The 26,457-nt window shown below is 38.9% G+C and overlaps 1 protein-coding gene across 1 annotated transcript in view; it reads right to left on the bottom strand.

Moving 5' to 3' along the window:
• Rubicon (run domain Beclin-1-interacting and cysteine-rich domain-containing protein rubicon) overlaps nucleotides 1–26,457 on the bottom strand; it is a 289,246-nt gene that overhangs the window by 49,980 nt on the left and 212,809 nt on the right. Inside the window, exon 17 of the mRNA XM_090376184.1 lies at nucleotides 9,756–10,056. Within this exon, the coding sequence (XP_090232310.1) occupies nucleotides 9,756–10,056 (301 nt within the window). The remainder of the gene's footprint in view (nucleotides 1–9,755; nucleotides 10,057–26,457) is intronic.

Raw genomic sequence — 26,457 nt, 5'->3', positions numbered from 1 at the left:
TTTCCAATACTAAGTAATATCTACAAATCTCTATCTAAGTTACTTTAACTTTAAGTACCGTAAATAGGAATATAAAGCTACTCTAGAAATAAGTTAATATGTCAATTTAAACTAATAAAGCAGAAAATAAATCAGAAAAAACTTCTATGTTCCAAGAGCGGCAGAAAGGCACGTCCGCACAGGAAACTCTCGTCCTCAAACGAGATTGTTTAAATAAGCACATTCTACCAACTTGTGCAAAATATTTGGCTGAGAATCGAAGTGCAAATCATTCTGTACGAAGCCAGCTTTATCCTTCCATGAACAATATGGGAAGTGTGGATCGTCTTGAAGCTTGGACTTAGTTGAGCAAGACAGTGTGGATAGGAACTTTGTTTTCTCTTTCATTTTCCATCTATTTTCCCTCAGTTTTCTCTCCTGTCTTGCTTTGTGCTGGTCTCTCTCTTCTCTTCAACCTGGCATACATCACACTATTGTAGTGTTTTTGATCAATAGTTTCAGTGCTAGATGGTAGATCTCTGGCCGAGCTCCATGTGCCAGGGATGGTAACTAGCTTGTGACAGCATGCTAGGCTAAGAGGCCAGTCACTCAACACAACCCAACACTACACTACACTACACTACGATAAAAACATGCCACTACACTGATTGGCCTTTATCTGTATGGTAACTACACATGTTAACGCGGATTTGCCATAGTTTGGCTGGGGCTGCACATGCACACCAATAAAAAAAAAAAAAAAAAATGTATAAATGATGAAAAGTGTGATAGCACATTATGGTGACAAAGAAATCAGTCTTTGGCCTTTTCTTCAAACTGTACCATGAAGGCATCTCAGAACTTCAGCAGAACTCTATTAATTGTTCACCTCTCTATAGCATATTGCTAGTGGACAACATCCTCATAGTCAAAAAATGCTAGTGATATGGCCTTCATTTTGCTGCACTTTATTGGGTTGGGGGTGGGGAAGGAAAGGAATCTTCCACTGGGATGACTGCTGTTTAGTTTTGGGATAATGATATCTGTAAATCCGCATTTTTAAGAGCAGTGTGCTTTTTAACACATAAGCCACAACTACAGTCTTAATGACTTGAGTTAATTCTGCATTCACAACCACTTCAACTGGAGATGGAAGAGACCAGTTCTTTGAAGAAACTGAAGATGGAAATCTTCAGTTTCTTCATTAGTTACATGTTCAAACAAATTTAAAGCTACTCGCTGGTAGTGTTTATGCTGTTCCTTTGTTAATGGCTGCAGCACAAACTTTGCAGAAATGCATATAGTGTCCAAAGTTATCAATAAAACAAGATGATATGATCTGATGAAGATCTAAGTTTCTTCACCAATTTCACAGTCAATCTTCGGTCATTCTGTACCAAAGTTTACACTTGAGATATGATTGCCATCTGTTGACATTGAGAGCTGTCCAAATCATCATTCACTTAACAGACTCCTACCCTTTTTGAAACAACAATGCCAGTCAAAAACTTGTATATGGCCACCTGAACAGTCGCCACATGCTATTTTAAGAAAATAAAAATGTTTCATTTGCAGTTTTTCCAATTTTAAAGCAAAATATAACACATGCACATTTAATGCACCTCAATATTTTGAAGTGTGATGAGAAGTAAGTGAAAATGTTTTCATTATCAGCTGACAATAACAGGTTGCCATAAGAGAGTTAATAACTTACTGTATGGAGGAGATATGTCTAAATATATTATGCTTTACTGCAATGTCCTCTGTTGTCTCAACCTTGACCAAGCATAATCCATATTTTTTTTGAGCAGATCACTTATTATTCTATTCATGTGTGGACTAATGTTATTTAAGTACACATGAACTGATGATCTGCTAGGTAAATAAAGGGGGAATGCTGAAAATATGCCATGAGTTAGGTCAGAATGTATTTGTCTGTAATTCTGTCCAGGTTTGACAGGAAAGATGGAGGCCTTGTGGATTAATTCAAAACACGAGGGACTCTCTAAGCTTTTTTTTTTTTTTATTATTATTTTAGGAGGGGGGCAAAAACCTTCAGAGTCCCTCATGTTTAATTAATTTAATTAATCCAAAAGGCTATCAGCATGACCTGCCTAATAAGTAAAAGGAAACTATTTTACAGATATGGAATAGATCTGAAGAAAGATGGTGCAAGGTTTTCCTTCTTTGTCAATTTTGAGAAAGCATTAAGGGTTCAAGGAATCAGATCAGTAGTTGTGGGGAGGGGTAAATATAGACATTAATACGGTAGATAATATAATAGATGTTTATCTGATGATATGGGTCAAAGTGACACTTGTACATATCTCAAGAGTTCCTGCACAAGGTCACAAAAGCCAATATTGGAGAGGTGTGTCAAGGGCAGCAATGTTTAAAATGCACAGGAAGCTAATGCCAGGAAAATAAGCTTAAATTAGTTCAGTGGATATGTCATGATAATAAACAATACTAGAACACATTGTCTTAATTTTAAGCACAGCAATTTCAGAGTGTTGGCAATAAAATTTTCTGTCATCCAATAATAGAGGATGATAAATATGTCATATATATAACACAACAGGTTTCAAAAGATTTTAAACCTATGCATGCTGACATAGAATTTGTGTGGTGTGAGGTAGTTGAAACAAGGATAAAATGAAAGTGTGAGTATGCTAGAGGCCAGAAGATTATGAAGATTCTATATGCAAATGGAATGGGAAAACAAGTATGAATGCCTTATTATGGGTGATTTCATGTCCCTTACTGACGAGAAAGGGAGAGGAAAACTCATGACCGAAACACAAAATTTTTAAATGAACTAGATGACTGTTATTTGCATCAGTTTACTGGGGTAAGTACTAAGGGGCATTTTTTTTCATTCATTTATTAATTACACACAATATAGTCTCAACATTATGTACATAAAAGTATATACATGATTTATATACAAGATATATTTACATATAATTATATGCTCTGACAAACATTAAACTCTCGTGTGTGTGCAAGTGTGTTCTTTTTCAGGGTAGCTCCCAGGCATAAGCCCAAATCTACCTTGAGAACTTGGGAATATATAGTCTTTACAAAGCAGTCCTTAAAAAGTATGTTAAATTACTTGAGTCTGATTTTACTGTAGCGCTATTCGCACTTGAAATCCCGCACCCACTGGAGGTAGTGCAATACCAGTGAGTGCCAGCAATCCCGCGCCCCGGGTTGCCCATACCAGGGAGCCAGCAGGGAAAAAAAAAATAATAATAATAAAAAAAAAAATTATATATATAATAAAACAACAATAATATTCAATAGTCTGGATGGCACAACTATAAACTTCAAAAATCACAGTTCAACTGAATATTTCCTCAGCTGCTGTTTCACATGCACTGGAACCTCCAAAACCAATAACGGTACTATCCAGCAATCTCCAACTGTACGCCATGGATAATAGATGCTTTAGACCACCAGACCCGACGCAATGAATCTGATCCAGCACGGCAGAATCCAGAATGGAGTATTCATGATTGCAGCACAAAAGACAACCAACCAGAGCACCAGACCCAACACCATGAATCAGGTCCAGCACCCCAGCCGCCAGCCAGATGCAGAAACCAATAGTGAAACTCCATGAAGACAATTAAGACACTAGGTTTGCCTCTGAAGAAAGGCTCTGAGAACAGTTCTTCTTGCAAAAACAGCAGCTGAAAACTCCTGAAATAAATTAAAACAGTCACGATTTGCAATAAGCAAATGCACTGTATCAAATGATAAGTCAGGAATATGCGCCATCAAAATCCGCCTTTGGTCTTCATACTCCCGACATAAAAAAATTACATGCATCCAAGTCTCCTGCTCGCCACATGTACAGAAAGGATCTGTCTCCAACCCTCTCTCATATAATTTGGCCCTTAGTGAGCCGTGTCCTGTTAACAAATAAGAAGTGTACATAGAAGGCGTAAACCAAGATGCCACGGTTTTTGCCAATGCATAGTTCACCTGGGGAATATATTTCCTCGTCACAGCTCCAACATCACCACTTTCCCATCTGGTCTGCCATAAATCCATTAATTTGTTCCATATTCGTTGTTTTTCTTCCTTAATATTATTCTCCAAATCAATTGTAATATCCAAAAACGTTACTGATGTACCCTTTTTCAATTTGTACAAAAACCCTCTGTAGACAATAAATAAATCCAATGGCATGGTACCAGCAATTACCTGTAGGGCGTTTGTAGACACTGTTCTAGGTACTTTCAATAAAGTTAATAACATAGAGCGCTGAAGCGATAAAAGTTTCGATCGAATCCTAGTTTTAGTTACCACAGAAAACCAAACAACAGCCGCATATGCCACTATCTGGAGAAAAATAGTCTTATAATACAATGACAACACTCTCTTATTCACTCCCCACTCCTTACGAGAAATCCTAGCAATGGAGCCTGTAAAGTGTCTTACTTTTACATTTAGGTGTGAAACATGTGGGAAAAAGGAAAGTTTGTCATCTATGATTAATCCCAAATACTTAGTTTTAGCAACATAAGGAATTTGAACACCACCTAAAAGAACTCTTGGAGGCCTGCCGTAATCAAATTGTTTCTTAAAAACCATAAAACAGGTCTTACTTGCAGAGATCTTCAATTTGTTCAAATTGGCCCACACCATTAAATCATCTAAAACTGACTGTATTTTCCTTTCCAATATAAGTCTGGAGTGCCCAGAAACTCCAATCACAAGGTCATCAGCATAAGCTATCTTAGCAACCTCTGTACTCTCCTTAACAAGCCACTGATCTAAAACTGCATTCCAAAAGAGAGGTCCCAAAACCGAACCTTGAGGACAGCCTCTCGAGACACTGGCACTATATGACAGATGACGTGCATGCACAGTAATAAATCTGTCCTGAAAGTATGACCTTATAGTGTTAAATATGTAACTATTACACTCTGCAAGCACTAGAGATCGAAGGGCACTTTCCCACCATACCGAATCAAATGCTCCTTCGAAGTCTATAAAGACCATAAGAACATATTTCTCAGAAGAATCCTTAATGTACTTTAAAAGAGATGTTATGGCGTCCTCTGTAGAGTGCCCCTTCTTAAATCCATGCTGATCAGCAGAACACAGATGCTTATCCTCTAACATCGCAGAAATTCTGGGAGCAAGTAACCTTTCATAAACCTTACCCATGTTCGCCAAGAGAGAAATTGGTCTGTATGCTCTCGGATCAGTCCTGGGCTTACCAGGCTTATGCAATATCTTTAGCAGTGCCATCTTCCACGGTCTTGGAAAAGTACCTTCAGTGAAACATTTATTAAACAAATTTAACATAATTTGAGGAAAGTAATCATAAAACTTAATGATTACTTGATTTTCAATTAAGTCCAAACCTGGACATTTCTTAACGTTCAATTTAGCTACTGCTGCACCCAACTCCACCAAACTGAAGAGTTCAGCTTCAGCGTCACCTGCTCCTGTAAACTCAGAGTTCATCCGGCGTATCTCCGTTTGTTCAGGTGAATCATCTTGAGGAAGATCCTGAGGAAATAGTCTTCTAACAATCGTTTCCACAGTAGAAAACCAATCCAATGTCTCATCATTATTGTTCAATATAGTGTTGTATATTTCTCCACAAAGCAACTTTTTACGAGAGATTTTATACACGAGACCCCAGGGATCTCTGTTACCAACTTCATTAACCAAATTTTGCCAACAAGTTCTCTTGCTCTCAGCAATAGCCTTATGAAAGGCCTTTCTTCTCTCTTTATAGGCATTTTTAAATGATTCCACATCAACACTAGAGAGATGTCTATTTCTTTGGTATACTTTCCTAGCCTGGCATACCTGAGACCTCAGAGAAGACAAAGCAGGAGTCCACCACGGCACAGACAACTTTTTAGTCCTTTTTCTCCTCGTAGAGTGCACACAAGCCTGGAAAATATGATACTGTACATAGTTTACATATTCATAAGCTGTCATACCATTTAAACTCTCTCCAGGTATCGCACAATTATCACTATCGAAAACTGTAGTCAAATAATTTTTAAAATTGTTCCAGTTAACACGGTCCATAGAAAATCTAGACAGATCACTCGTAGCGAAGCTCTTTTCCCTTACTTCGAAACAGAGATCAAATGAAATTGCACGGTGATCACTATTTACTAAACCAGAATTGACTTCCCAATTCAAAATAGAATCGCACATACGAAGAGATGTCACAGTTACGTCAATATTAGACTCTCCATTTACAGTTGAAAAGGTGAACGGCTTATTTGGAAGGTTTTGAACAACAAGATTATGAGATAATAAGAGGTCTTCAAATTGGTTCCCTCTCACATCAGTATATCCACTGTGCCAAAAATGTGATTTTGCATTAAAATCAGCAGTCACAATGAGATTATGGGATGCATATCTTAAACAAATATTTTCCAAATTATGAAGCGCTATCTGAATATTTTCCGATGGAGGACAATACAGTGACACTAGGCAGAAAGAAGAAACTTGTGAAGACACAATAATGCTTGTCATACACGCCGAGCACAAACCCGTGATTGACGTTACAACAAGGTCTTGATTAAAAATTACAATAGCGGATTTTGGAGGAACATCCACAGCTGCTACTATTCTAGTAGAAGAAGGAAAACCCATAATCTTATGAGCTGCCCCTCCCACTTGTGAGGAATAAAATGGCTCCTGTATACAAACAATATCTATACAATGCTCCAAGGCAATCACCCTTATTTCATCAGCAACTGCCCGACAGCGCTGACCATTTATTTGCAAAATTTTTAAATCTCTATGTCCTTGCAAAGCTCCAGAGGTAAAATCAGAGGAGTTATTATCCATGATTGATGCGCATGTTTGCTAATTCCACTGCTCTCATGTACTCAGGACACTTAATGTCCCTTACGGAGTGATTACAATCTCTGTTTCTTCTCTTACAATTAATACATTGTGGAGGATCCTCCTTGTGAGGGCACTCAGCGAAAACATGACCCCCATTAGCACAGTGACCACAAGAAACAGTCTTGTGTGAACATGACTGTGCACCATGTCCAAAACCCAGACATCTAAAACACTTGTTCACCACCGTGAATTTCCGAAACCTATGTGAACCGAATCCAAGGAAAATTCTTTCATTATGAAACAAGCATTTATATAATCGAGGGCTGAAACCAATGACCCAATTAGTTGCATTAGTTCCAGATCCAGAATTAAATCTGAATGTTACTTCATCTTTTACCTCATCCTGAGTAAATTCATAATCTTTAAAATTTTTATAATATAAATCCTCCAGGATTTCATCCTTTGTAAACTCCTTGGGAACCCCGTATACAAGCACTGTTGGATCTGACATTTTAGGCCTCTCGATCGATATACCAACCTCCTTTAAAGCTGAAACGTTCCCTATCCTATTTGCATCTTCTGAGTTTGTGGTTTCTAATAAAACCCCTTTCTTCCTCAAGAGACGAATATTTTTAATTTTCATATTCTTATAATCCTTCTTAATTGCGTCTGCCACCGCATTCCTGACGTCTTGGCTTGAAGCCAAAGCAGAATTCTCTGTTGGTCTAAGTATAACAATATTTTTAGGGTCCGAAATACCACGAGGACTAACCGAGGACACATGCACAACCTTATCTGCAGCAGCAACACCCATTGCGCGCCTCTCAGTAGCCTCTCTAACAATAGTATCACCATTTAAATTCTCACAAACCAAATTCTGCCTAACAGCATCAGCAAAAAATCTATGAGGAGCTGCCCGTTTCTCCATTAGCTGATTAAAATGATTTGCTCGAATTTCTAGTTCAACTGATTTAGCTTTTAATCGCTCATTGTCAATCAATAAAGCTGTTGTGACTGCCTCCAAATCTGCCCACAAACTATGGATGCGATTTGAGGCCAACTTTGTTACTTTGCTTGAATCAGCTGACATTACCTCACCCAAAGCCTTTCGGATTTTGGCTACCGCTGAATACACAGCAGAAGCCTCTATGGACCCACCAAGGTCCAAACCCTCGGTAAATGACGAATCCCGAACCACATCATTTTCACTAGAACTATTTTGATTATCCGTATTAATCGTAGTAGTAATTAGATTAACATCCGTTTCTATTGATGGGGTAGACTCTTCCACCCACACCTGAGGATTTTTATCCTTATCCTTGTCTTTATCTTTGTCCAACCGAGGAGCAAGCACTCTGGGCGTTTTAGGTGTTTTTTTACCTCTAGACATTTAAGGGGCAGAAATATTATACCTGATCACTGACTCATTAAGATTAATTACGAGGGAACCATGGGACAGGAGAGATTCCTTTGGATTAGAGAACTGCCAACATATCGCAAAGACAATTCTAAGAGTGAAGTGTTTAAGCACAGATTATCAGCCTGACTTCAATAGTAAGAAAATCATGGAGGCAATCAAGAATGCAGGGCAGGGGCATATAGACAGAAATGGCATTCTGAAGGAAACACAGCATGAGTTTTGTAAAGGGAAAATCGTATTTAACTAATCTTGTTAGTTACTTTGATAGAATCATTTACAAGCTGAATATAAGAAATAATTTTGACATTATTTAATTGGTTTTCAGCAAAGCATTTGACTCAGTATGAAAGGTTATTGTATAAGCTGGAATAGCTTCACATCATGGGTATGATTTTTAGATAGATTGCAGGATGTTTTCAGGACAGAAGGCAGAGTTTTATGATTAATGGTTACTTTTCTGACTGGGCTAAGGTTAGAAGAATGGTCCCTCAAGGACTAGTACTGGGACCCCTGTTTCTGATTTTCTTGAATGATATCAGTGAGGGGATACAGAGCATAATGCCAATTGCAGCATTTCATCAGGATAAATTCAGTAAGTTTCAAGGATGCTTAGAAAAGTAGCAACTATATTTTAACGCTGCAAAATAACAGTGTAAACAGGATAGTTTCTTTAGGGAAGATGGGTACACATGTCGTGAATTGAGATGCATCTTCCTGTGGACACAGGGAACCCACATTGCAGGGAAGCGAACTCCAGAACTGATTCTAAAAAATTGAGAAAAGCACAGGAAAATAAAGACTATTTACCACTAACTTCCCCAGAGGATACTTTGTCTTCTCTGTACTTTTTTCAGATTCGATTTGAGTCTTCTGATACACCCCAAGAATTTATGCTACATCTCAATGCCTGACCATCTCCTGTATAACAACAGCATTTCACACAACAGAATTAGGCAATTTAGAGTACCACGAGTCTCATATCTACTAAGCTAGTGCTTAGTCTTTCCTAATGACAGGGATCAAGATGCCAGTGGACCAAAAAATACAATTTATTCACAAGAAATTCAAAATTTGTATGTAGAGTACAGTACTACTGTTATGTGTTACAGAATATGAAAACTAAACTACACTCCTGCCATACACGAAGGTGGTAAAACTTCCAGCTCTTGATATCTCATCAACTAATATCATTTATGTCACATACTACATTTATTTTTAAAATTTCCTGCATTGCTTTTGCACCCCTATTTTCAAACTACAAATTGAGTATTAAAAAGTGTATCAATTGTCTGTAAAAATGTAACATAATAATGAATCTATGCTTAATAGACTACTACACAAAATGTATCTGCTGAAATAGCTTGCTTAGTGTATGTTTTTCAACAATAATAGAAACCATTTTAAATAAATTCCCAAATGATGGAAAAACAGACAGGAATTTTTAAAACCAAAGAAACTTTTCTTTATAATTAATATTTTCAGAAAAAAAAAAAAAAAAAAAAAAAATCACTTTACTAACCTTGTGGCTTTTCGGCAAGTTTGAATAAAATCTTTTAAATAATAAAGCTGAATCCGATATTCTCGTACCATATCTAACTGTCGAACTTTGCGATATAAACTATTATTTATATCCGTTATATTAAAGAGTGGATCCCCAAACATGGCATCAAGAAGGTCCCGTGAAAATTTAGATACAAAATATTTGGTGAAGTCCCATTTTCGAAGGATTCTACCAGGAATATAAGCTAAACTGTTGTTATGACAACACTGACAAAAAAACTTTCCAAGATATTCACAGTAGCGAAACCTGCTAATATAATCTGTTAAAAAAGAAAAAAGCATGATTAGTAAAAGGGTGACAAGAAGAGAAAACACTGCAAAAATAATAAAAGCTATTTTATTATAGCTATATTTATTTATATTTGTACATCTCTTTTCTTTCTGGAAAAATGACAAACTGAATGTTACTAATGATGCCATAACAAGATACTCATATCAACACCTAGTATTTCAACAAAAACAAATTACAGAAAATAATAAAAAACATATTACAATTGAAAAATTATATCGTAAAAATAATGAGGAAATCCTTTTTATCTCTTTATAATGATTAAATGAAAAACTCTTTGTGAGAAACTGAAAGGTTTCATATACCTGTAGTGAATTCCTTAAGAAAAATTAATTTTTTAAAAGGCCATCTGTGCGAAAATATTTTTTCTCTGAAGCACATTTAATATCAATCATTCTTAAATCAATCATGTATAGACATTTAAAAATGATGCACCTGTGTTGGGAAAGCACGTGTGTTGTTCATTAGCATTTTTTTCCCCTTGTGGTATAAACAAAATGGATTAAATGCAAGACAGAATCATGCAAATCTTCTATGATTCCACTTGGTTCTTGGAGAAATTAACAAAAATGTAAAATTTATTAAAAGGTGCCATACATTCTGCATAATGATATCATATGCAATAAAGATTTTGGCAGCCTTTTAAAATTAGACATGGTATTCACAAGTCACAGGGACCCAATTCAGACTTTGAATTTCATTGTAGACATATTTTGAATAAACCATACTAAAATGCATAGAATGCTGGTCAGAGAATGGTAGTCAGTTCGAAATACTGTATAGAGCTTTTCAAATAACACCGCTCTGCATGGTTTTCAACGTTTGTAAAATAATAGCCGTTTTTAACTGGGTCTTTTAGGCAGATTTCAGAAATGTTATTCATTTTCTATCACATACCACTTCTTCCCCAATCACTTAAGTTAATGGCATAAGTTGTTTTATTGAATGTAAGCTAGGAGTAAATGCTGGGAATTTGTAAATTAAATCCTCACGTGTTGGCAACACTGCCTTCAGTCATTTGTTTCTTGACCTTGAGAGCTCCATGCAGCTGTGTTTATCAGTGTGAGCTCAGTTTATTTTTGCAGTTATTGTGTCAAACTTGTGTTGAAAAGTGAGTAAAATTTCTTCCCATTTCAGTGTTTAAACAATCCAAATTCATTTTGTTATATTTGTGGAGGTTATGTAGTCCTCAAGCAAAGAAAAGATATTAGAGAATTTGTAAAAATGTCTATATTGCTGAATCTGTGTTAAACTTGCACCGAGAGTGTAAAAATGGTGAAAAGAAAGCTATGCCATTTGCAATTCCCATGATTTGACCGGAACCTACCTACAAACCACTGTGATGATTATTATTCTTGCTTAGTTAATGTGAATGAATACAATGCAGAGTAAGAAGGACATTGTGTATTTTAATATTCCATCTGCCAGTTCCACATGGAGATAACCTGCTGATTCCTTTTTTTTTTCTTTTTCTTCTTTTGGTAGTTGTTGGCGCATCAGCTTCTGTGGCCATAATGCACCTCCCAAGGTTTTTGCAGTACTCTGATCCAAGCCTGAGGTGGGATTCGAACCGGCGACCTTTGAGTTGCCAGGCAGGCACTTTACCCACCTGGCTAGCCCTGTCGGCCTGCTGATTCCATGCCCTCCACTTATATTGAAGAATGTAGCAGCAGAGACTGCTGAAAGTGAAGCTTCTAAAGATGAAGCTGAAGTCTACATGTCTGGAGATTTTGAGTCTGGCCCTCAACTGTTTTCACAGCATGAACTCAATGATCTGGTAAGAGATTTAAATTTACCAAAGGAATTTGTAGAACTCCTTGGTTCTAGACTTAGGTCAAAAAATGTTTCTCCACAATGGAAATAAATATGGGTCAATTCCAGTAGCTCACTCTGTGCATTTGAAAGAAAAATATGAGAACTTGAAGTTGTTGACAAATATTAAGTAGAAAGAACATGGCTGGTTGGTTGGTCGGTCAATCTGTGTTGACTTAAATTGATAAGTATATTATTTGGACAGCAATCTGGCTATACAAAAATGCCTTGTTTTTTGTGTGAGTAGGGCAGTTGGGCAAGAAGTAAGCACTGGGGTGTCAAGGTCTGGTCAAAGGGGGACAATTTGGTACCTGGATCAAAAAATAGTTCATAAACCATTGGTAGACCCCAAAACTATCCTCCTTTCACCCTTGCATATCAAACTGGGCTTGATGAAACTGTTTGTGAAAGCTTTATCCCAGAAAGGTCCCTGCTTCCTGGGATAAACCTTCGTATTAAATTTCCATCGATCACCCAAAAGAAGCTAAAAAAAACAAAAAAAAAAAAGGCATTTTTGTTGGACCTCAAATTCAAAAACTGATGAGAGACTGAAATTTTGAGGTAACTATGAATAAAAGAGGCGGGGGGGAGACATGGATTAGCTTCAGGTCTGTTATTGAGAACTTTGGGAACAACAAGGATCCAGACTACAAGAATATAATTGAAAATATGTTCACAAACTTCAAGACACTTGGCTGCAACAAGGTACATTTTTTGCACTTCCACATTGACTACTTCCCAGAAAATCTAGGAAGTGTGGTGAGAGGTTTCACCAGGTCATGGAGATGAGGTATCAGGGGAGGTGGAATGTCAACACAATGGCTGACTATTGCTGGATGCTAAAGAGGGACTGTAAAGAGGAAGGATCTGGGAAAAAAAAAAAAAAGACCCATCTTCTTCTTCTTCCAGTCACATAGCTCCCTGAGGAGCTGTTGTGGCCACCAACAAATTCCTCCAACTGCATCGACTGTTTGCTATATGAGCAGCATTGCAAAGTGTCATACCCAGAAGTTCACTGATCCCATCCTTACACCTAGTTTCACCTCTTCCCCTCGGTTTTTCCTTCCATTATATTCTTCAACCGAAAGTTTTCCCTTCTTACTATACGACCAAAAAAAAAAAAAAACTTGAGTTTTCTTTAGTTAATGCTATGAAGAAGAATTTCAGGCCTGCCAATTTTATTCAATACCCACTCATTTGTTCTTTGATCCAAGTAAGCAATACACAGTATTCTCCTGTAACACCACATTTCAAATACCTCAATTTTCTTCCTGTCAACTCTTTTTCCAATTCCATCCTTCATATCCCTTAAGTGGCAACTGGAAAAATTAACAAATTAATGATTCTTAGTTTTGTCTTTAAGGGCAGATCATGATCTCTCCATAATTTTATCAGATCAGCAACCAAAGTTTTAGCAATTGCCTGTCATCTCTTTACATCGTTTGAGCAGTCACTATTTTTATTTATTCTTGACCCTAAGTAATCAAATTCATCAACTTCTTCGATATCTTGCCCATTAACCTTCACTTTACTGGAACCGAGATTATCACCAATCACCATAATTTTAGTTTTACACACATTCAGGAACAATCCTTTTTTTCTTACTTGCTCCGCATACTCTCCTCAGCGTTTCTTTAAAATGATCATCTGACCCATCATAGGTTAATTTTTAAAATGAGGGATGAAGTTTAGTGGACTTTTTATCACACTGCCCTTTGTAACAGTGTTTTTAACATACAGTAAACCCTTGATTTAACGGACTAATAGGGGAGAAGGGGTGTCTGTTAATGCCGAAAGTCCGTTAAATCAAATGTAACCTGGGGGGGGGGCATTTTTTATTGTTCTTAATATAAAAAAAAACCTTTAATACAATATACAGTACTGTACAATATAAAATTATGTTTCAATTTGGCCTTTGATTTATGGATATCAGAAACTGTTTTTTTTACGGCGTAAATTTCACAAACACGTGCTACTGAGACGTCTTGTTCTACTTTCTCAATTAGCTCTGATTTCTGTGCCACATTTAAGTTTGCACACTTTCTTTTAACTCCTCTATCACTTGATGCCATTTTAAATTGTAAGGACTGCAAAATTATTTAATAAATAAAGTCACAATTCAGAAATCACAGAAACACTCTGTATGCAACCTGACCACACAATAGGTTGAGGCAGACTGAGACCGAAACAAAGCGAGCTGGTAGACCTGCTGTTTAGTGTTCTGAGTCATGTTCAGCTTGCAAGTCACTGCCTGCTCTTATCTGTTATTTGGGAAAACAGCTATTTTGAACATGTTTTCAGAAAGAAAGAAAAAAAAAAAAAAAAAAAAAAAACAATTTCCTGAATTTAATTATAAAAATAAAAGTAGGTAATTATCAAAACAATAATGGAAATAGGTAATTATTATTAATTTTTAATTAATAATAACACTGAAGTTTTGTATAACCTAAAAAAATAATACGCTCGAGATTAATATGTACATTACTCTATTATTATTTGTCCGGTCTGTTAAATCCGAAATCCGTTATATCGGGGTTCAGTAAATCGAGAGTTTACTGTATATTTAAATATAAAATGTCTGGTAATAATAGCATTTTGTTATAATTTGGCAGAAATTCTGCCAAAATTAATAAAAAAATTTGTGAAAAATCAAATTTTCTTTCATGATTTTTGAATAAACTTGATGTGATCAAAACAAACAAGTCATTTTTGAAATCAACATTAGAAAATGATTCAGAAACACCCTTTTCTGAGCAAACATCAGTGAATTTTTTTTCAAAATGCAGAGTAATGTAATCTGATATTGAATTAATGAGAATATACTGCATCACCTATTTTATATGGATGGCTACTAACTAATTGATTTTTATCTGCTTTGACTCTCAAACAACAAAGCATTTATCAGTATGAAGAATTAGCCCATTCTAAGCAACCCATTTATTTAGTCAATTAAATTCTTCCTGCAAAATAAAGCAGTTCTCTATATTCACGATTGGTTTATATAATTTAACATCAGCATAGGTAAGGACAGAAAATTTATCCACTGATTGATACTTACAAATATAATTAAAAAAAAAAAAAGAAAAAAAAAGAGAGATTGGAGCCTTGTAGAACACTCAGTAACAGAAAACAGTAGTTTTGATATAATTCCAATTTTACAACAGTTTTCCTCTCAGAAAGTCAAGAAACACATTTAAGGCAGGACCCATGAATAACAATTCAATTTATGAACAAGCTTCAGACACACTCTTATTACATCCATTTATATTTCACAATTAATTGAATTCCATGCAGATCATTCCTGAAGGTCTGTAGTTGCTGACCTGCCCATCTGGAAATCAGATGACAAGGGCAACCTACTAACTACTACCAAGTAGTAAATCTTCTCTTTTAGTAGCCATTCTAATGCAGTTTTAGGCCTACCATAACAAGGGCATTATTAAAAATAAGTGCAGACAGTTTTTTTTTTTTAAAGAAATTCCACATTCTTTTATGTTGTTCAGTAGAGGATGCTCAATACTGTACCCTACCAAGACTGAGAGCAAGTTGCTTTCAACTTAATGATTTTTTTTATTAAGAGAAAATGGAATATAGCTTGGAATCACTTTAATTATTGCAATCCTCAGGGGCTCAAATCTGGTGAGTATGGGCTTGGCACACCCAGGGTCCTGAGCTGGATATCATCATTCTTCTCTTTCTTGATGATTTCCTTCTACTTCTCTCTCTCTCAGGGTTACTTGGGAATGAATTTTTTCTTGGCTGGTGCAGCATAAGCCTCAGGCTTCCTTGCACCATATAGCTAATAATAATAATAATAATCATAAAAATAAAAATAATCTATTAGCAGTCCCAGGTAAGAGCTAAAGGGGCTACAGTCCCTCCTTATGATCAAAACAATGTGGCTTTTTCTATTTCTATACGATTAAAGCTTAAACCTCAGAACAGTGCTTTAGTCCCCACTACTTTTTAGAAAATCCCAGAACTGCTTCTGCTGCCATCAGCAGCAATTGCAAATAGCACATTTATCAAAGCTACACTAACTCTTCTCTTCCTTTCTGTGCAAATTCACTAAAAATGTCTGCTGACATTTTTATGCTATTTTGCCATTGGGAAAAATGTTTTGAACAAAATGACTGCATAATTAGCACAAATCAGAGGAAGATAATTGGTAATGAGTAGCAGCAAAATTATGCAAGGAAGCAAACTTGTAAAAGCATTAGCAAAAAAAAAAAATAAATAAATAAAAAGTAAATAAATAATCCACCCATCATTTTTACATATTTGTCCAATCCTCCTTTATATTTGTTCAAGCTACTCCTCCCCACAACAATGGGTGGAAGTTTATCCCAACAATCAATCACTTTCTAGTCAAAAGCAAATTTACAGACAGCTATTCTGCAACCATCCTTTTCATTTCATCCTTGCATCATTCTAAAATGATGCAAGGATGCCACTTGGATTTAGTTTACTCAAACCATTTAAAAGTTAAACATCTCAATCAGTCTGTGTAACAAAACAATTAGGATAAATAAAACAGAGCTATAATGCTCAATGAGTTCTACATTTATATTAATATACAGAAATAAAGAGGAATTTACCTTAATGCCTTTCTGTAGAAGCTTCAGTACAGCACTCCCCCCCCCAGAAGCAGTCACGTTTTTTGTGAGCTCCTTTATAAAAAAGTGTTATTTACAGTGAAATCATGGAATTTTGAATCGGCAAAAGTCTCAAATGATAGAGGGAAGTAAACTGGAATTACAGGTGACTTTTCATGAGATTTAGACAATTATTTTAAGAACTGTGGACTTTTTAAGTTTTCATATGTAAAGCTGTATAGTAACATGCTAGCCGTATGTGTATTGCTATATGTGATCATTAGAGTGGACCAAGCACTTGGGAAGCCCTAATAGTAAATTTAAATAGTTTCATTCTATCACTCCCATAACCTCTTGTTGCTCATATGCATGGAAATGCTATTTATGTATAGTATAGAGTTTCTCACTGTGCTCATTTCTTGTGTTCCCGATCGGTTGCTCTGGAAACAATAGCGATGCCATATTGACCGCCATCTTGGATCGGTACTGAGAGGGACAGCATAAAGCCGTTTAACATTGACAGTTTGGTGCTACAAAGTGTTAATTACTGCTGATGCTAACTGTATATATAGATACAGGAACAATATTTTAATTGCCAGTCAACTGTAACATGGAGTACACACTGAAATTGGAATTGCATTCGTGTCACGTGGACGCAACGGACACCTAGCACTGATGAAAAGGGAAAAATGAGGGTTTTTCGGGGAAAAATTTAGAAAGGAAATACAAATCGGATACTCGATCAATATATATCATTAAAACGAGGAAGGTCAGCTCTATTTAAGAAACCACTCAGAAAAATTTCTGGACAAGTTGAATAAAAGCTACAAGTGTCCAAACATGACTCATTATCGATCACGTGGTATTCCTGTTTGCGTTCATTAACTCCTGTGATCAGAGTATGACACTGGTATAAATTGTATTTTACTCTACTGAGTGTGATTATATTATCTCTATATGTGGGATAGTCCAAAACTTAATCTGGGCATAAATCAGGATCCTCAACTGCATGGACTTGTGTTAGGTGCCAAACACCTTTGTTTTGTGTCCCAAGAATATAACAATATAATCTCGTTAATCTGAACATCTCGGAAATTTGACATTGTCCAAAATGCCAGCAGAAATTGCCTCTCAAACAGAGGATTTTTTTTTTTTTTTTTTGTAGTTGTTGGCGCATCGGCTTCTGTGGCCATAGTGCACCTCCCAAGGTTTTTGCAGTTTTTTTTTTTTTGATTTGGTAGTTGTTGGCGCATCGGCTTCTGTGGCCATATTGCACCTCCAAGGTTTTTGCAGTACTTTGATCCAAGCCCGAGGCGGGAATCGAACCCGCGACCTTTGGGTTGCCGGGCAGGTACTTTACCCACTCGGCTAGCCCGGTCGGCCTCAAACAGAGGACTGTGCTGGACAAGAGACTGAGACCACTAATAATGATGACCCCAAAGAATTTGCATATAATCAGAAACCACCACCCTCATCAAAGAAAAGAAACAAGCTATATGTTTCTTTTCTTTGATGAGGTTGCAAAGCATAAATGAGAGACCAGATCTCAGACTGACCCCAACCTGAGCTACAAACCCAAACAACAAAGCCACTGGAAGAGGTTCGACTCCTTGATCCTACCCTGCCAAAAGGACCGGTCACAGAACAAATCCTGTTTCTCAGAACTGAGCTTGAAAACTTGCTGAAGGAACAGAACAACCGAATTACTACACGGCTATGAGCAGATATCGTGTCTCTATGGACTAAGATGGAAACTATTCTCCTCAAGTCTCATATCGAGTCCGAAAAGGCCAACGCTAAATTAGAAGCATTCCTTCAAGGCGGGGAAAATCAAATGCCACAACGCTCCCCAACCTATTCTGAAGCACTGAGGACAAATGCCTCCTGACCAGACAGCAGAGACAAACCGCCACCGAGAAAGCCGTTACTCCCCAAACCACACTTAGTGGTGCTCAAGCCCACTACACCGGACACACATTGAAGATGTTAAGAAAGCTGTGATGGACACTCCCACAGAAGACCTAAAGAGCACAAGAATAAAATCCATCAGGAAAACCTGAAACACGGGAGTGATAATTGAAACTGTGACCAGCGATGACACTAAATGCATCTTAGAAAATGCCAAAATACCCACCCTTGGATTAGTGGCTCAACCACCAAGGCAGAAGGGCCCGTTCATTGTGGTGTATGACCTAGAAAAGGACACAACATCAACAACAAGACCTACCAGAGGTTGACCCAGCAACAGTGGTATGGCCAAAATATCAGACAAAAAGCAGTAACGGTAGTGCCATAAATTGGGTGATTGAACTAACCCTGGATGCTTGGAGAATCATAACGAAGTACACCCGAATATACATAAACTGGGGAGCACATCGATGCAGGGAGCATGTAGCAGTCCCAAAGTGCTTCTGCTGCTGCTGCCAACTTGGGCATAAAACACGTACGCGTTCCCAAACTGTGACCTGCAGCCACCGCAGGGAGAAGGGACAGTTTCAACTCCTGCCCAAACAAGGGTAAAGACCCAGTTTGTGTGAACTGCAGGGACCTGAAGATGCCGCATACACACTCCCTTTGCAATACAAACTGTCCCAACTACCTGAAAGTCAAGAGCATCCACCAGGAAAGAATCAATTATGGGAACTCTGAATAAAGGATATAAATACAAGAGTCTAAAAATGTATGCAAATAAACACACAAAGACCATATGCAGTTGCAGGCCAAATCACAAATAAGGCAGAAGAAAACTGCGATGTTCTACTAATTCAGGAACCCTACACAGTTGCAAATAAAGTTCGGGGATATCCCTTAAGGTACACAATTGTACAGGCAGATGGTGTAATCCCCTGGGCAGCCATCATTGTGCGGAACCCAGAACTAACAATCACCAAAGTCACTCACCTCTGTCTGTTCACCTTGGGCTGCCTGCGCCCACATTGTGTCGCCTCTGGGAGAGATGTTCCTCATATCTCTCTCTATTGTCGGCCCGGAGAGGATATAATACCAGCAACCCAGTACCGCAACCAAGTGCTAATCTAGCTCCCACAAGACAAAGTACTCATCTCAACCAACATAACCTGTCGTTCCCCCCCCTTTGGTTTAGCTGCACCCAGGAGCGCAGGGGGTCCAGGAACGGAGTGTGCTTGGAAGAATACATCACTGCAAGTGGACTAATAGTCCTGAATCGGCCCAACAACTTACCAAATTTTGCCTCCACCCTCTGGGAGGCAACACTGGATGTGACATTAGCTACCAGGTCACTCGCCAATTACATCACGGACTGGGTGGTTCATGAGGAATGGACCACATCAGACCATCGTGCAATTACCTTCACCATTCGGCGAGCCCTGCAGCAGCTACTGATAGCCAACTTCAAGCAGCACAGGTTTGCAGTGGATCATGTTGTTGTTGTTATTTGGTTTTTAGGAGCAATAGCAACTAAGACCATATTGCTCCGGGATATGCGGTGGTCATTCCCTGACCTTTCTGCATCCTCCGTATTTGGTGGTGACGGGCTCGAACCCTGGTCTAATCAAGAAGCGTGTGCTACGCACTGCTGCTCCTTCCCACCTGGCTATAGAGGTGCCTGCAGTGGATCATGCCAGATGGGATCAGTTCAAAGAGCAAATCATACTAAATATGCAGAACCTACACCAGGATGGTACTCGGACAAGAAATCCTGAAACTCATCAGCGTGCAGTGACCAAAGAGATTATAAATGCAGCCAACCAAGCCATAAAACAGAAAAACCCGAAACCAGGAGCGGTGTCATGGTGGTCGAGAGAGTTAGACGCTCTACGCAAACAAGTGCAAAGGAGAAGACAAGCCTTCCAGCGGGCAAGGCGTACAGGGCCCCCTCAGGATGTTGAAACATTTAAGAAGCAATACCGGGAGACAAGAAATGCCTGCACTACAATGATCAGGCAGTGGAAGAAGCTGTCCTGGGAGCATCTTGTCTCCTTGGTGGGAAACCAGGATCCACAGGGCACTGTGTACCAGAATACAATGAATAAAATGCCACGGGGTGAGGTAACAACCTGATCCCGTGGCATTTGAGGACACGCCAGTGAGGACATCCCAAGGACATATGACCACCAACTGGAGAGACACGGTTGGTACCATTTTGTACGCCATATTAACTCCCTCAAACGATCAAAATACCCCTGAACAGAAAAAAAAATTCTGCAGCGACAATGATGAATACAGCACTACCGGCCACAAGACACCCTTCACAATGGATTGCACCTAGCCATCAGCAAACTGAGAAATAGGAAAATGCCTGGAGAAAACATGATTGAACCTGAGATTACAAAAAAGGTAGTAGAGTTTGCTCCAGACTTTTTGCTAAACCTCTATAATCACAGTTTGGCAACAGGACAATTCCCAACAGATTGGAAGAAAGCTGTTATTAAGCTTCTAATCAAAAACCCCAGCAAACCACAGCAACTACCGGGGTCATATCGACCCATTGCCTTGCTCTCAGTGTTGAGCAAGGTCTTCGGGCAACTCCTCCGAGAAAGAATAGAAAACTATTACAACTTGGCACAACTTCCAGCGCCAAACCAATATGGTTTCAGGGCACAAAGAAGCACACCCGACGCACTAGAAAACACTGCTCTGGCACTTAAAAACTGTCAGAGCAAATATTTGCTGCTTATCTCAGTTGATTTCGCTGGGGCATTCGACACCCTTTGGTGGCCGAGCATCCTTCCATGGCTGAGGAGGGTGGAACTGCCCCAAAACCTATATTCTTGCATCAAAATCTACCTCTCAAATAGAAGAGTTGTCATTAAGACACCCTTTGCCAAACTTGAACGATAAATACATAGGGGTTGCAGCAGGGCTCTGTGCTTGGACCTCTCCTCTGGAACTATGTGCTGGATGAATTTCTGGCCATGGATCTGGGGGATGTTCGAGCGCAGGTCTTTGGGGACAATCTCTCACCTTGTTCATAGCCAGAAACTCAAGAGCACAAATTGAAACTGCTGCCAACAACTCCCTGACTGTTCTCCAACACTGGACCAAGCTACATCATCTACAAATATCAGCGGTCAAAACTCAATCCATCTTGCTAAAAGATCACCTTGCCCCAACAAGATGGCCGCTAATCAAAATACAGGACAAAACTATTAAACTAACAACCGAGCTAAAATACCTGGGCATCACCCTGGACAGAAGCCTCACAATCCTACCACACCTAAAAAATCTACAGAAAAAAATGAAAACATACGCAGTGATGATAAAAAGAGTGGCAAGAAAAGACTGGGGGTTAAAGAGGCGCACTCTTGCCCTCTTATACAAAGCTGTATTCATCCCTGCGGTGACTTATGCCTCTGGAGTCTGGTACAAAGCCACGACTGTGGTAAAATCTAGAAAGCTTCTCACCATCCAAAGACCAGCGCTACTCACCATGACAAGAGCTTGCCACACAGTCTCACCCCCGCGCTACAAGTGATGACAGGAAGCCTGCCCCTTGACCTGGAGGTGGTTCGAGCTGGGATGAATTTCCAGCTTGGTTGGGGCAAAAGCACCACATACAAAGAGTTCACCACAGATCCTGCAAGCAACAGAGCAAATTAAAATAAGCGGCTTTTAGCTTACCTCCATTGGATATGGCAACAACGCCAGACCCAAACAACAAAGGGACAAATAACAAAAAAAAAAATCATCCCCGAGATAAATACAGTCTACCCAACGCTGCCGACCTGGTTTTCCCCAGGTCATTACATATCTGATGACAGGACATCGTGCCACCAGACGTAAACTGGCCATCTTCTGACTAGTTGACAACCCCCTGTGTGACTGTGGGTCCTCTGGGACCACATGTTGCACGAATGCCAACACTACGATTAGTGTTGGCATTCGTGATTAATACTAATCTGAGTTGGCAACTCAGATTAGTATTAATCACCAAGATTCAATTAATCCCAAGAAATAATGAACACCACCTTCTGGAGATTTTTTTTTGGGTAGTTGGCACATCGGCTTCTGTGGCCATAATGCGCCTCCCAAGGATTTTGCAGTACTTTGATCCAAGCCCGAGGCGGGATTCGAACCCGCCACCTTTGGGTTGCTAGGCAGGCACTTTACCCACTCGGCTAGCCCGGTCGGCCCTTCTGGAGAGTGCCGAGACTTTGTCCAGGCCATATATGCCAAGCGACAAACTTTACCACAACCACCAAACCCCAACTAGGAAAGGGGCAAGATAAATGACAACAAAAGGAAATACCAACACAGGAGAAAGTGCAAACAAGAAAACAGCGACCATAAACAGCTTCCTCCCAACCCAACAGTTGACTCAACAACCACAACTGATCACAAGAATTAGTGACAACCAGCACTACACACCTGACTTAAACCAGAGATAAGACAAAAGAAAATTAATCACAAGAAAAGGACAACCAAGATATTGGAACGAAGACCAGGATAGCAGCTGATCGCTGCCCAAGCCATACAGCAACCTAGGCTGGACACCTAGCCCAGCCTTCTTCCAACCCCTATCCCTGGCAGGGGGAGGTAACTTTTTGGCACTTCCCCCACCTGTCATCCAAACTTTCCTCTGGTATGGCATGGGCATGCCACACTGCCTAGCAGGGGTCATCTCTTCTATCGATTCCTTACTTCTACTTCTATCCCCCCATCTTCAGCCTCCCCTCCCTCCCATTATTATCTTTCATCTAGTGTATAGCCCACAAGTCTAAATTTAAAAACATCAAAATTTTGCCCGATGGCAGGCACATTTCTCTAGCGTTCAACCCCAACCAGCGATTTCCTAATAGCAATTGCATTAAGCATTTATGTCAAACGTGTGAAATTTTTTTTTTTTTTATAGGCCCTAGCCACTGAAATCCCAGGAAACTAGGTGGCAGGACCTGCCAGAGCAACTTGATACTGGACACACCAGGCTAGTTTCCACATGGCAAGGTATGGGCAACACAGGCTACATTTGGGGCCTGGCGGCCAATAAGCCGGCACAACACTTCAACACTGCACAGACATGGGCCACACACTTTCATGTCTCTGGCTTGACAGTGTACTGTCCTGGATATAGCGAACACACGCGGAGATGGGAGAAATCCCAGGTGCCGTCTGACACTAACATACCTTATACAACTAAATTCTAAATTCAATCAGACAAAATTTTTTACTCAATGGCTTCCTTCACTCATAAACATATGAATGGTCTGACGTATCCGCGATCAATAGCTAAGATCTCCTAACCCGACCAGCAACACATCAAACCACCACCACATAACCCTGAGAGTCAGAAGACATCTTGTCTAATATTAAAATCATTAAAACCAATAAAATGATTGTGGCATATAAAAGTTAAAATCTTTAAATTAGCTATAATAATTCAACCCAATTTTGAATAACTTCTCTTCCTAAAGCAGATCAGCGGTTTTCGAAGGTCTGCCTTGGTCACAGGATAGAAGTAACATAATGGGAATTTCTTAAATCCTTCAAGAATATTTAATTTCTTGGTGCATTCGGGCAAACCACAAATCTGATATGAGAAATGAGCAATGTACATTAATGGAATTCTTGAGTAATTTGATTTCCAGCGTTTCCGCGATTAATAATTTAGTGCAATTCCTCTGTATACTAAGTATTTTTGATTCATCAAATAAAAAGGTATGATTCTCGTTGATGGCATGGAATGCTAATTCCGATGCATCTGATCTAGCCGCATGCACTGAAGTAAAATGTTGTCTTGTTCTCGTACACCTTGTGGACCCTTGATACGATGAATTACATTCCTTACACGAAATGTTGTATACTATGTTGTTAATTTGTGTCGAAAATGATGAAAGTATTGTTCGATTGTTTAGTTCAGTCTGTAGTTTCTGATGGGGTCTAGACATAATTTTTTTAAACTCCGTATCCCTGAAAAGACTGTTAAGTTGTTTGTGCCAATGTTCGATGTACGGGACTGAAATAAAGTATTTCCTGGGATTATTGCTATTGATCAAAGTTTTTGATTACAACTTATTTTTAGCTTGTATTTTAATCAGGTCAATAATAGAAAGAGGATAGCTTCTATATGAAAATCTATCAATTAGTGTTTGGATTTCATTTGGTTAACAATGTTTCCGATGAATATTTATATGTGTTCAGAAATTGATTAAATATAATAGATATAGATCGTTTGTACGCAAAAAGATGATAGCTGTCGTAATGAAGGTACATGCTCATATTTGTCGGTTTCCAATAAATATTAAACTATATGAATGCTATTAATATGATGGGTGAGTGTAAAATTCAAGAAATTTAATGATAATATTTCAGCATTCTCCATTTCAAGTGTGAAACTCAGTCTCTGGTGGATGTTATTAAGGAGAAGAGACAATCACCAAGTTGCGATTTGAGGTGCCTAAAGAACCTCTCACTTCAACCGTGTACTTAGAAGGGTTGGTTGTGAGAAAAAGATCCAGTGTGTTGGCTGTATGGTTAGGATTATCCGCTATTCTTGTAGGTAAATGAACAATTTGTGCAAGGTCATTAGTAATTGCAAAAGCCTCAGCATCTCCACCAGCTCAGTCGATGTGACTAGAAAACGGAAGCCAGTTGGAGTTGTGAACATTAAAATTACCAAGGAAAATTACTTCACTGTTAGGAAAGTTGGACAGAAGAAAGTCAAGTTGCAAAGAGAGGAAGTCAAAGAGCTCCAGTGATTAGTGGAGTTGGGAAAACAGTAGAGACAAAAGATGAATTTGACACAATGAGGTAGAGAGATTTTAAACCAGAGAAGATCGAAGAGAGTAGATTCCAAATTACCAAGTCTTTAACAGGGAATATTGGAACAGACATATGCACAGGTACCACCTTTGAGGCGAAAGGAATCATACAGCGAATAATTTGGGCAACTGAGATGAGCAGTAGTTGAATCAACTGATAACTGAAATTCTGTCAGAAAAAGTACATGGGATTTGGCAGACTGCAAGTGGAAATGGAAATCCTTGAGATTAGAATTGAGACCACGTATATTTGTGAAATGAACTAGAAAGTGTTTGGGAGGTTTAGATCTTTTCACAGATAAGCTTACTCTATTAGTTTGGAAATTCATGGCGTATTCAATAGTAAGAAAAAGTGGATGGGGTGGACGTGCTGTATGAAGTAATGAAATTTTTGGATATAGTGTACACATGGTAACAATATACCCAGATCCTTGACATAACGTGGCTTCGACAATGCCCCCCCCCACGCATACACGCTACTCGGACTCCCTCCAGTCAGTATCTGGCAGAGTAGAGGTAGCAAGATTATACACTAGCCGATCCAGAAGCCTCCTAAAGAGTTACCAACAGGTTCGGTCCGGTGGGATAACTAGCAGCTGGCCTGCGAACACCGTTTTAGGGTGTACCCTCGAAATGTAAGATTGGATCTCGCCACGATGTTCATCATAACCTCAAATGACATCGATCATATTGCATGATGGAAGAGATGGGGAAGGGTTGACCGGAACTTAGCTCTAGAGACTAAACATGGGTTCCACCACTTCAAGCCTCCAATAAGCAAAGTGGTGGTATTGCACCAGTTGATGAGAGTCATCTACCACCTAGTATTGCCTAGTAACACAGAGGGGATGGCATTCCTCCATGTGGTGTGGCCGCCACACCTCGACCCCTGCTTACGTTGGTTCACACCTGGGTGGTCACCCACAGTGCTTGTGCATGGAGGTTATAACCAGGATTACTAACAGTCCCACCATCGTGAAAGTGCAAGCAGAGGATTTGGCTGTCACAGACCATCTGGACTTCGTCGAAATTGGATCCACTTGACTTGAATGTCACCCAAATATCAGTTCCATCAGCGTTTTAGACTCCCAGGTATCAAGTACAGCTTGTCTGGAATATCTGAGAGAATGTCTGTGACAACCTCAAGGACCGGACAACCGTAAGGTAAGGACTGTGACAACCTCTAACTGTTTTGACACTAGTCTCCTGAATAGGGAAACTTCTTTT

The sequence above is a fragment of the Mastigoproctus giganteus genome, chromosome 6 (assembly GCF_048544385.1).
Source record: "Mastigoproctus giganteus isolate SK-2022 chromosome 6, ASM4854438v1, whole genome shotgun sequence".
Classification (NCBI taxonomy): Eukaryota; Metazoa; Arthropoda; class Arachnida; order Uropygi; family Thelyphonidae; genus Mastigoproctus; species Mastigoproctus giganteus.
The sequence above is the reverse complement of the archived record's forward strand: the minus strand, read 5'-3'. Positions and strand labels throughout refer to the sequence as shown.